Below are 12242 nucleotides of genomic sequence, written 5' to 3'. Positions count from 1 at the left end.
ACTCCGTGCGTTTTCTGTGCACGTTTGGTGGAGCCAGACAGAAAAGGACCGAGACGAGCGAAGTGTAAAAACATATTAAAATTTTATTTACAGGTATGTACAAAAATAAGGTCCCTCTTGCTGAAGTGTCCATGGATCCTCCGTTTGGTCCACAAATAAATACCAGCAGTGAAATGAGTGCAGTTCAGGGCGCCTCGTCGGCCGGGTTCATGACTCGGCCCAGAAATAAGATGGATCCTAGATGGAAGTTAGAGAACATAAACGGAGGATTTAGAAACAAGTCTTTCACGTGGCCACTAGGGGTCGCCCAATCACACCTTTTCATACGCTCCATCTAAAGCATGCACACAGATGGATAGTTTCAGCACAGTCACTCATGCATTTTCTTGCTTTTTTTTTTGTTTTGATCTGTCAAAATCAACATTGGGCTCAATCCCAGTTCTTCCACTGGTCAAACCACTTGGCCGTAACCCAATGTTTACTGGATAAAGTTTCCCCAACATGGATCAAAAATGGCGGCTGTAGCTCAGGAGGAAGAGCAGTCGCCCACCAATCTGAAGGTGGTTCGACTCTGGCTTCCCAGGATACATGTCGAAGCGTCCTTGGGCAAGGACCCCGACCCCCCCCCCCCCCAGTGTATCATTGGGGGTATGAATGTGTGTGAATGAATGATTAGAAAGCACGTAGTTATGTGTATCTTAAGTGTGAGTGGGGTGAATGCGGCATGTATTGAAGCGCTTTGAGTGGTCAGTTAGACTAGAAAAGCGCTATACAAGTCCATTTACCATCAAACTCATTGCAGCAATATGGAGGGGTAGGGCCAAGGGAAGAATAGGTATCGGGCTCATGGTGTTAATGCATTAAACTGCCCTAAACTGTTAATGCTGAAGGTGAAGGTGGCAGCAGTAACTTCCAGCCATACTTGTAGGAACTTGTAGAGACTATTTTCAGCAGTGAATGAATGCACATAAATCTCTGGAGTGTGTTACCGGCTGAAGGTACTCGCAGTGTGAAACAGATACCTGTGTTAACCTGTCGAAGTAGAAATAAGAACGGCCGGTCCGCCTTGAAAACAGGAGCACGGGATCGTTTGAGTAGCACCATAGCTGCAACGATAAACCGTTACTTTCCAACAACCCTCCACCGTAACCTTCTGATCTATTCTGGTGCACATGACGCATCTCACCGGTAGCAGCAGCTGCCTTTGTGCCGTCCTCCGTGACTTCTATTCTTACTTCATGGAAGGCATCGGACACGTAAAGCCCCTCCTCCACTGCACGAAGGAAACACTGTCAGCGGTCAGTGGAGCTACAGCAAAAGTTTGATCTGCAATGAATTGGTGAATCGACCTGATATTCCGGTGAAGTCGGCTGCTGTCGGGTTAAAGGCGTCGCTGAGGCCCATAGAAGGGAGAACTGACCTCAGGTTGAATTTGTTCTGCATCTTGAATCTGCAAATATGAGAGAAGAAAGAGTTTACTGCAACACGTCCTTCTTTTCTGAGGACTTTAAAGATGCTGAGCGAGCTCCACCTGGGGAGGAAAATGTCCATCTTTGTCCTGCGCAGGCCGGTGTCCCAGGACGCCAGCTGGCGTGCCGTGAGCTGGGACTCCAGCGAGGACAGCAGGGTCTTCCTCTCGCTGGGAAGGACCACCTGCAGACTCAGGGACCGGCCCAGGTACGGCAGCTCCAGGACTGTGTAGCGCTGGTCAGACACGGTCCTGAACTGACCTGCCGGGAAGATGAACGCATTCGCCTTTGTTTTAATCCTAATTAACGTCATTCTTTTTAATGCTTCATAATTTGCAAACAGCTTGAGCTGAAAAAGACACCTGAGGGGTAAACAGTGAAGCGATTTAAACACAGCCAGGCTTTCCTTGTGTTAACTAAAGCAAAATCAGGCTCTGTGACTGGGATCTTTCCCGGTTAACTTTCCTTTTCAGACTCACTCGCATGAAATGGAGCAAAAAGTACACAAATCATGTGACATAACAAGCCAAACTCTGTCTCCATTCTACGTGGAGAGGTCCAGCAGACTGGACCGGACCTCTTAAGGTTCTTCAGTATCTGCACCAAGATGCTGAATATCTTCCATAAGTCTGTGGTGGAGAATGATGCTTTGCAGCACCAGAGCCTCTGATAAAACTGATAAAGAAGGGTGGCTGTGCTGTAAGCTGGGCTCTGCTCACCATCCTCTTCATCACATCCTGTTAAAACAACAGCGTGTGATCGGTTTGAGGCTTCTTCAGCTTCGCTGCAATAAAGAAAGACACGGGAGGTCCTTCCTGCCAGCAGCAATAACTGCTCATAATGACTGTTTCATTAAAAATAAATGAGCCTTTCCATTTGGGATGAATAAAGAAAGTGTTTTTTCATTTTTCCCGGTTTTTTATTTGATAAACAGAGCAACTATTGAAAATATAAAAGTCATTACAGGGAAAAACACTGAAGTTAATATATGACAGCTGCCAGGAAATTATTAGATGAGCAAATTAGCACTTTAACACGTGTTGTTCATATCTCGACTGTCGCACATGAAGAAGAAGATGCGTTTAGCTCTGATGCCGTCCCACAACAACCATGTGAGTCATTACATGAAGGCGAATCCTTATTGATGGAATATTTTCTGATCTATCTATCTGTGAGGGAGGTTCTTTACAAAGTTAACCAGGCTGTAGGCTATAGTTTGCAATAAATCATCATGCATTTTATTTCACACATGGGTCAGATAGTCTGTCATCACTCCAGTAAATGTGGGGAAGTTTAACCTTTCTTTGGTAAAGATAGAGTTCTATCAAGCCTACATTGTGTCCTACAATCTGATGCTTTACTTCATAAACACTTTGGATGAAATAATCTGCTATATAAAAGTAAACTTTATCTGTTATTTTACACTCTGTAACTTTAAAGTACAACAGCACTGATGCTCACTGGCTCCAGAACATTTTCAAGTCTTTACCGTGGAAATCGCTCTTTTCAGTCTTCCTCCATCATTCAATAAATGCTTCCAATACCAACATGGCAACCAGCTACTGAAGCCTAAAAATGTCCACAAACGAGTGGTTTTATCTGTCTGAATGAGCTGGATTTGATTGAATATTTCTCAATAAAATACACCTTTGGAGTGTTTAGGTACACAGGTTTCTTAGAGAACCATTTGTTTTGGGAATAGATTTATCCAAGTAAGTTTTGTGCCTCAGCTGTGGGTCACATAACATTATTTACGGGATAAATTAATGTGACTTTTACCTCTGGAATCGTAAGCATTCTTAAATATTCTTCTGTTTGTCCAAATAGACTCTTAATAAACATTAAACAGTAATGCTCACTGAATATTTTACAGTCAGGACTCGTCCAGTTAAGAGTTTTGACACATAAATGTCATATTTTTGGTCGATGGAGGAAGTAAGAAGGAACAGGCGGGGCCATATATTCTGATATAAATACAGAGACTTCTGCATCAAATTCAATGTGAGCAGTCGGTGACAGAACTGATTTGTTGGCAAATCGGGGAAAAGGTATAAATGCATATAACACATATGTAACCCAGTCTGATTTAACAACAAGCTGCATGTCTGTGGAGGCTCAAAACGTCTGGATATTCAACCCTAAAACTGAGAATCTGCACAGCGAGTTGTTCATTCAACCCTGAGCTGTGCAGATTAATTCAAGTCTTAAAGATTAAATATTGAAAATGTGCAACAGGATCAAAGTATTGATTCAATTTAGATTTGATTCCATTTGAATTGACTTTTAAAACGATGACCAAAGCATTGATTTTCTGTCAGTTGTTCAGCAGTTTGATGTTTGTTAAATGTCATTTATGTGCTTTGAACTTTTAATGTCCCGCCTGATGACATTTAAATGTCTGCAACTCTGAAATATCATCAACTTAGAATGAAGCGCTTTTCTCCAGAAGGAGAAAATGCACGTTTAGGTCGTGCACGTGAGGTCGGCACACTCCATCTTACTTTACTCCAAAGGTTAGGTATTAACCTTAACACAACCAGTGTTCCTGTCCTCATTGGGTGAAGCAGAGGTAGCTGGAAATGTTCTGAAGGACTTTTATTCTGAAGGGAAATTATACTCAGCTGTGATGTGGGTCTGCTGCTCTGAAACTACAAAAAGTGCTTTAGATGCTTCATCTACTGCATTCTTAGTTTCATACATGACAATGATGTCATTATATATATGGAATAATATATATATATTTATATATTGTGGGACAGAATTATCTCCCTTCTCTCTTAAAGGATGGTCGAATGTATCCTTTCCTAAAGGAGATATTTAAGGAGCCTTTGGAGCTCCTCTTCTTAGCTTAGAGCATTGAAACAGCTCTTTTGTTTGGCTGATACACAGATGCTTCCGGGTCATTTCACTCTAAACAAAATTAGGGTGGCTGTGGCTCAGTGGTGAGTGTGGTCGTCCAATAAGGTTGGCGGTTCGATTCCCACTCTCACCACTCAAAGATTGGTGAACTGACAGCTGGAGGGGTGGCAGCTCACAGCTTAGGTGCCCTTGAGCAAGGCAACCGTACCCCCATGCCACTACATGATAGTGTAGTGGTATGATTGCCACCTTCCATGTGGGAGACCTGAGCAGGGACCCCTGCATGAAAGGTATTACCTCCAGTAGGGGTCCTTAGGCAAGACCCCCTTATCCTACCTGCCTACCTGTAAGTTGCTTTGGATAAAAAGCGTCTGCTGAATGCATAAAAACAAAAACAGTGTGTGACCCTGTGCATGTGTGTGTTCAACAGGTGCTGACCTGGATGGGTTAAATGCAGAGGACAAATTTCATGTATCTACATGACAAATAAAGTCTTAACTTAAAATAAACTGATCAGAGAAGAGCTGAAGTCTACAGCCATGAAGTGGAGGCTGACACTAAAAAGCAGCTGAGATTGTTGCTGACATGTGATTCACTGCAGAATCAAATCATTTATTCATAGTATGCTGAAAAGATCCTTCTTACTCTACACTAAAAAGATAGATAGACAGACAGATAGATAGATAGATAGATAGATTCTTACCAAAGCTGACCTCTGCAGCCTGATACATCATCGGCACCTTGATGGCGCTCCCATCACAGAGGATGAAGGGCAGGTTCTGGGTGTTGGTGAACATGAACTGTTTCTGCCAGACGCCCCTGAAAGCCACCGTGTTGAGCAGGGCCACCTGCAGCCGCTGTCCCCACCACAGAGCCTCTGCCTGGGGCTCGCCTGAGCCTGACAGCTCGCCGCTGCTGCCTCCCGACTGGAGCGGCCATGACTCATCTGTACAAGTAACAAACATCTTAGCCACCTTCTTCTCCACCGTGTGGGCTGCTGGATGATAAATATGATAAGAAGGCCGGAAAAGGTATTTCCTGAAACTGTCCTCTAGTCCTCTACTTTGCCTCTTATCTCTAATCAGAGAAACTATCTGAGAAGTAATGACACTGGAGTAGTTTGGAGACACATCTGAGCCTAAACTATTTAAAATACTGTCCATGAAACATAGAATACATCAGAACAATGTGAATCAACAGCAACACATCCTATAAATCCATGAAAAACAGAGTCAGAGGTGCAGTATTAAACAAAGTCCTTTGATGTAATTAGATCAATAAAATGCAGGGGAACACAGGGAAGTCTGAAGCTGTCATTTAAAAGAAGGAAGAGTTGAAGCAGCTCTGCAGTTATTTGGGAGTTTGTTCCACATATATGGTCCACATTTAGTTTAAACTCTAAGAAAGTGTCTGTAAAGTTCATAAAGTGCCAGAAGATCTGAGCTTTCAGTGTTTTAAAATCAACTCTGAGACGGACAGGAAGCCAGTGTAGGGACCTCAGGAATGAAACTGTCTGATCGAGCTTTTAGACAGACCAGTGAACGCACCGTTACTGTTATAACTGCACCGATCAGCTTTTCTTAATCATCCTGAGAGATTACTCCTTTAATCCCTGAAATATTCTTCAGGTGATAGTAGGCTGACTTTGTATCTCACTTTATTTCACTTTTATTAAAGTTTATTTGAGACGGATGCCTTAACATAGAGAACAGACTCTTAAATATATCCAATGTGTTGCATCACAGCATTTATACCCAATGCTAATTTACAATAACCATCTCGAAGTTGATCTGGCTGCTGAAGCTCAGGTCTGAGTCCATAATAACATCCTGGGTTTGTGGTTTTTAACGTCACAGACTGAAGCTGAGCTCAGACTTTACCTTTCTGTCTTGGCTTCAGAGACAGTGACCTCCAGTTTGTCTGCGTTTGATTTTTAAATGAAGGAAATCCACATTTTTATTTGCTCACTGAATCATCATCACTATGAAGCTGGTTGGTGTTCGTTGCTCCTCAACAACTGGCCTCATACTTTGAGTTTGGTTGCACAAAATCATACAGTAAAACGTCCATAAAACCAAAACAAGGATAAAGAAGAAGCTGAAAAGCTTAACGGGATTCACAGAGAATATCAGTAAAGGGGTAGATGGGGCTCTGATTACCATGGCTGTGTCCTGCTCGCTCTGACTGGCTGCGGGTGTGATTGGGTTGGCTGAAGTTGGCTCGGACCACGCTGGTGTTGCCCCAGGCTGCTGCCTGCTGTGTGAACTCAGCCAGGAGCTGAACCCCACTCTGGATGAATAATGTGCAGGTCTGCTGCAGCCACATGCCCTGGCTGCTGTTGCTCACGTCACCCTGGGAGTGCAGCAGGAAGTCCTGCACCTGAGCATCTGCAGGAAAAGTAGACCCAAAGGGCAGCGAGTGAAAATCACAGGTCTGCAGATCCTATTCTCCTCGTTTAAAAGCAGTTTTACGATCAGTTCTTTTCTCTGGTTCATCATCAGCCCCATGATCTCACCTCCACAGGTGAGTTTCAGGGGCATCTTAACTGAATCCACACTGTGTGCGTTTCCTGCCACATGGTGCTGTTAATAGTCCAAAACACACTGGCCTACAAGTACAGGACTGAAACGATTGATCACATAATGTTCATCAGTTAAACTGCGCCATGGTAAACTAAGCAGCTTTTAGTTTTATCCGCTAGCTTCTCACATTTAACGCACAAAATGCTTGATCATTTATTTAAAAAAGAAGCTATAACTACACTTATAGTACATACGGGCTTTGCATTTGGAGTTAAAGGAAACCAGTCTTGCTAAATTCCAACACATCCCTGATAAAGCAGTGTGCTCGTGTCTGAGGTAAAAGAAACAGTAGCTCCAGCTCTCATTTTGTTTGTAATTAAACACACTGACCTCCTGACCCTGAGGCCAAGCTGCAGGAGTGGTTAATGAGATTAGAGCTGGTGTGGAGGCAGGTATTATGGCTCCAGACACCACTGTGCTCTGCAGAGCCAACGGCAGCAGCAGCACCGCTCCACGCCACCTGGTACCAACAGCACTGAGGGCCACCAAGAACCCCTGCAGCTCCGCTCCCTCAGCGTAACGAGCTGCTAATGCTACCTGAGTACAAGCTTCCACCCTTGACCCCCCTTCATCCTTATATTTGCAGAAAATGAGATGAATCCTACCATTCACATTGTATCCCAGCGTTCCCTCCATCTGAGCCCGAGTGTTGCCCCTGGCGCCGAGCTGCAGCAGCGCCAGAGACAAGGAGACGCTCACTGGTGACACGATCAGGTTGGAGTTGTTCTCCGTCTCAGTGAGCGTCTGGTAGAGGCTGACGGCGAACCTGTTGTGCAGCTCTCTCATGCTGCTCTGGAGGCTGCCGTTGCAGTGGCTTCTCTCCACCAACCAGAAGCAGATGAGGAGTGAAGCCACTGGCAGGCGAAGCATGTCCTGCAGGAGAGGAGGCGTCCACAGGGTGCAACGGGGGTCTAAAATCTGAACCGTGCAACACAAAAAAGAGCAAAGCAGCCGGGGTCGGCGAGGTCAACTTACTGGCAGACCATTCCTGATTTCAGAGATTGGTTTTATACAACGCTTATTTCAAACTGTGGATCTTTGTGGGCGACATTTAGCATTCAAAATATATAGAAATACACCAAGAAACTAAATCAATCAGCCTCCACTTACATTATTTAAATTATTCTCACAATTAATCATAATCAAACGATATCAGATTAATGCAACGCATTTTCCTGGATAATTAGTGTTTTAATAAGATGCATTAATTGCATTTACATGCTTTAAGTGAACATTTAAATAAACACATTTTAAAATAAGGACAAAATCCTGATAAACTTAGGAGTCAAAGACACGAATTAAAGACACCTTTGGATGAATTTTGGTGTTGGTTTTCGCAGACTTGTCCGTTGTGATAGTGTTTTAAAGCAGCTGCGGTTCGTACCTCCGGACAGGTGGGGTAATATCCGTTTAACTCCAGCTGTTTTCTCTGACTGTCACCAACCATTCAGGCCCTGGAGGCGAGCTGTTCCCCTGCTTGTCGGTCTGTTCCCGGCCAGAATCGCCCCTCTGCTGTCCCTCTGCTCCTCTGAAACAGTCATGCGACCGTGTTTAAAGGGGAAACGCTGCTCGTGTTTGCGGTTACGGTCGGCGATGTCCGTACCACTCGTCCGGGATTCCTGCCTCCACGGGGCTATAAGGAGCCAGGCGGAGGGAGGCATGTCTCCAGCCAGCAAATCCCAAACCGGGCAGAGGGGGAAAAACACCCCCGCACGCGTGTACAGCTCAGATAGGTAGGATGTTCCCTGCAGGCTCCCATGCAAAGGTAAAAACATTCTACATTTATCCTGTTAATTGCCTATAATACAGACCAGGAACGTCTCTAGGGTTTAAATACAGGGGGGGCTTAGCCCTCAGGAGATGCCTTAAAAATGTTGCCCCTGTCAGATAATAGAAGTCATATAACCAGTTTAAAACAACTAACTCTTCTCCATTTCTTTTCTATTGAAAAAACATTAAAATGTGATGTTCTTTGAATGATCTTTGTGTTTTTCCTTTCTTTACAGGTGTGTCAGATCATGCTTCATCACGATTGTGAATATGGAGAGAGGTGTGCGCCTTCTTTACAAAGTTAACCAGGAATACCAGTTATGGCAGGCTTTTCGGGCTGTAGGCTATAGTTTGCAATAAATCATCATGCATTTTATTTCACACATGGGTCAGAAAGTCTGTCATCACTCCAGTAAATGTGGGAAAGTTTAACCTTTCTTTGGTAAAGATAGAGTTCTATCAAGCCTACATTATGTCCTACAGTCTGATGCTTTACTTCATAAACACTTTGGATGAAATAATCTGCTATATAAAAGTAAACTTTATCTCTGTTATTTTACACTCTGTAACTTTAAAGTACAACAGCTCTGATGCTCACTGGCTCCAAAACATTTTCAAGTCTTTACCGTGGAAATCGCTCTTTTCAGTCTTCCTCCATTCAATAAATGCTTTTTTTAAGCATTCTTAAATATTCTTCTGTTTGTCCAAATAGACTCTTAATAAACATTAAACAGTAATGCTCACTGAATATTTTACAGTCAGGACTCGTCCAGTTAAGAGTTTTTGACACATATAAATGTCATATTTTTAAAACCTCCCATCAGGTCAATGGAGGAAGTAAGAAGGAACAGGCGGGGCCATCTCTATAAGAACAAATGGTGACAGAAACCCGAAACTATCAAAAGCCTTTGTGCTTGGATTAAGCCTGGATTCTGTTCTAGAGGTGTAAGAGTGTCCAAAAAAGAGCTCGTCCAAACTTTAGCAGCAAAGTCATTAAGTTTAACTTGGGTTCTTCTTTATTAGCTGTCTGATCCAAACCTCTTGGACACAATCAGTGCGGTCACATGAGCGCCATCGGATCGGATTAATGGCTAAATTACAATAAAACTGAGTTATTCAGCTCATGTAGACGCTTTAATCTGAAAAAAAACCCGGATCGAGCGTTCTGCGCATGCTCCAGATTTTTTCCCGCGATCGTCACCCGGAAGTGGAAGGAGACGATATTCCTGTTGTCGTCAGAAAGAAATAAACAAACAACACGATGGAGAATGCGCCGTTGGGCATAGTCTGTGCCATAACCAGCTCATCACAGATGGAGAGGGACGCAGCTTCATCTCGCTCTGCGTTCGCCATCTTTCTGAATGCCTGAGTTTGTTGCTGTTGGTGGTGAAGACGTCAACAGGAAGTGGCTCTATTAGCGATAGCTGAAATGGGGACAGCGCCACCTATCGTACCGGGGTATGACATGCTTTGTGCCAGTGATTCCATTCATTCACCGCCATATATCCAAGGATAATTACCCTCAGATAAGGAGCAGAACCCAACTGTAGCTATAATCCAGTTAATCTCACCATGTGGACCCACTGAGTGTCAAAATTCTTGAAGTTTCATCCTTAAATAAATACACAAAACATGCATTTTCTATTCATGTGCGTGTCTTTTCCATCCACTGAATCTTCTTTTGAAGCTAACTTGCACCGTGGTATTGGATACTGTCTCTACGGGATGTCAGATACACACATTTGTAATATTATAGAGCAAAGGTGTCCTTTAAAGATGGAGGCAAGACCTGCAATGATCCTCTTCTAAAGGTCACTGTGACATCCGCTGCGTTTTACAAGTCATTTGGCCTTTTGTTGTGATGATCAAAAGACATTTCTGCTCAGAGCATCAGACATCTGCGTCAGCATTTCTAATTGCTTTCACTCTGTGGAATGTGCATTCACTCTTCAGAGGCGTTCTGCGGCTCCATCCGATGAATAACAGCATCAGGAAACAGCCTGAGCTGAATTCTGGGATAAAAGACGCATTTAGAGAAATCTTCTCTGTGTAACACTCAAAAAGTAAGTGAACGGCAGCGGTGAGCTGAGCCAAATGCTAAATGCTAAAGCTAGCATGTTGAAGTGTTGTTTTCACCATTTTCACTCAGAAAGCTGATAAAAACACAACAAAGAACAGTTGATGTCCACATGAGATGTCATTAGTTTTACAGGAAAGAACAGCTAAATGTAATGTTTGAGCTAATTATTGTTCATCAACAAGATTTTTTACTGGGAACCAGAACAACCTGCTGGAGAAGTGAAAAGTGAAGCCCAGATGAGCCCCAGAGTCATATCTGAAGCACTTAGAGAGGCCAGAAACAGAGCAGATCTCACTGTTTTCCCAACAAACAAACAGAGAACCTTCATTCTGCCTCACACTGTGGTGAAAGTTGAATAAGGGAGATCTGGGATATTTTGTCCACACTTTCTTGAGTTCTCCCTCCCTTTCCCACTTTATTAAACCTTCCACTTTAGTGATGATGTTTCGCTCCGGTCCAGCGGTCCTCCTGTTCCTTTCTCACCCAGCCAATCAGTCTTTTATCTGTCCTTTTTAACTCTCACTGTTTCTATCGTTCTCTTTCCAGCTTGTCCATCACGCCTCCCACCTCCGGCCCAGCTCCTCCTTTTCCAGTTGCCCAAGATGGAGCCTTAACAGAAGCCCACAGTTCATTCTCCCCTGACTGAGGTGCAGCATCCAGTATATTATAATATATACAGAATAATAACTGAATCTCATTGCACATCCTTTATATCACTTTATATCCTTTATATTGATCTATAGCATACCTCTTATACCATATTTGTGTTTATATTATATACATTATATGACACAATATGACTCTTGGTAATTAATACTGTATTATAAGTCAAGTCACATTTATTTCTAAGCACATTTAAAGATGACAAACGCTGACCAATTAGAAAAACAAGACAACAACACCACAAAAAAATAGATAAAATGTAAAAATAACAACACAAATTTAAAGCCAAGGAGTAAAACTTATTATTATTATCATGTATTAAACTGTATGTGTCACAGCATAAATCATACATCCTGCATAGTTAACAGGATTTATAATAAGAATTATTCTTATTGTCATTATTGTTATTATTTCTAGCCGTCATCTCACAATCATGACTGTTTATTGTGAATAATATCAGCACCTCACTCTCACATCGTCTTTCCCTTCAACTTCAACACTTCATTCCTCTGGTTGTGAGGCTAAAAGTATAGGTAAAGATTTACAGAGTCTGTCATTTTCAGCTCGCACAGCTAATCTAAAGTCATGATTTTACAGCGAGATTAATCAACCTTCCGTTTTACTTCAGCTGAATATCTTCCCTGGTTTTATTCTAAGTTTCTTCCACATCCTCTGACACATCAGCTCTCCTCGTTCACATGCAGCAAAGGTGAAACTACTGATTGTAGTACAACGTACAGTGTGTAAATGTGTGTAAATGTGTGTAAATTGCAAATAGCAGATTGCGATATGACCTTTATTTCATCTGAAATCAATCTG

At 42.9% G+C, this 12242-nt stretch overlaps 1 protein-coding gene across 2 annotated transcripts; it reads right to left on the bottom strand.

Moving 5' to 3' along the window:
* Positions 1-104: 104 nt before the first annotated feature.
* On the bottom strand, positions 105-7780 carry serpine3 (serpin peptidase inhibitor, clade E (nexin, plasminogen activator inhibitor type 1), member 3). Of its 2 annotated transcripts, XM_072397760.1 has the most exons (8): positions 7516-7780; positions 6488-6715; positions 5032-5274; positions 1532-1730; positions 1350-1450; positions 1187-1273; positions 1023-1106; positions 105-237 (listed from the first exon to the last, which is right to left on the bottom strand). In XM_072397760.1, the coding sequence occupies exons 1-8, from the start codon at positions 7778-7780 to the stop codon at positions 185-187; spliced, it is 1260 nt and encodes a 419-aa protein (XP_072253861.1). In that variant the 3' UTR covers positions 105-184. The 2 variants fall into 2 exon arrangements, with proteins under 2 accessions (XP_072253861.1, XP_072253860.1); XM_072397759.1 differs by having other exon boundaries at positions 134-237; positions 1023-1273.
* Positions 7781-12242: the final 4462 nt, after the last annotated feature.

This window comes from Leuresthes tenuis, unplaced genomic scaffold, assembly GCF_036924035.1.
Source record: "Leuresthes tenuis unplaced genomic scaffold, fLeuTen1.0.hap1 SCAF_12, whole genome shotgun sequence".
In the NCBI taxonomy this organism is placed as follows: domain Eukaryota; kingdom Metazoa; phylum Chordata; class Actinopteri; order Atheriniformes; family Atherinopsidae; genus Leuresthes; species Leuresthes tenuis.
Note: the sequence above shows the minus strand (reverse complement) of the source record. Positions and strands in the feature narration are given on the sequence as shown.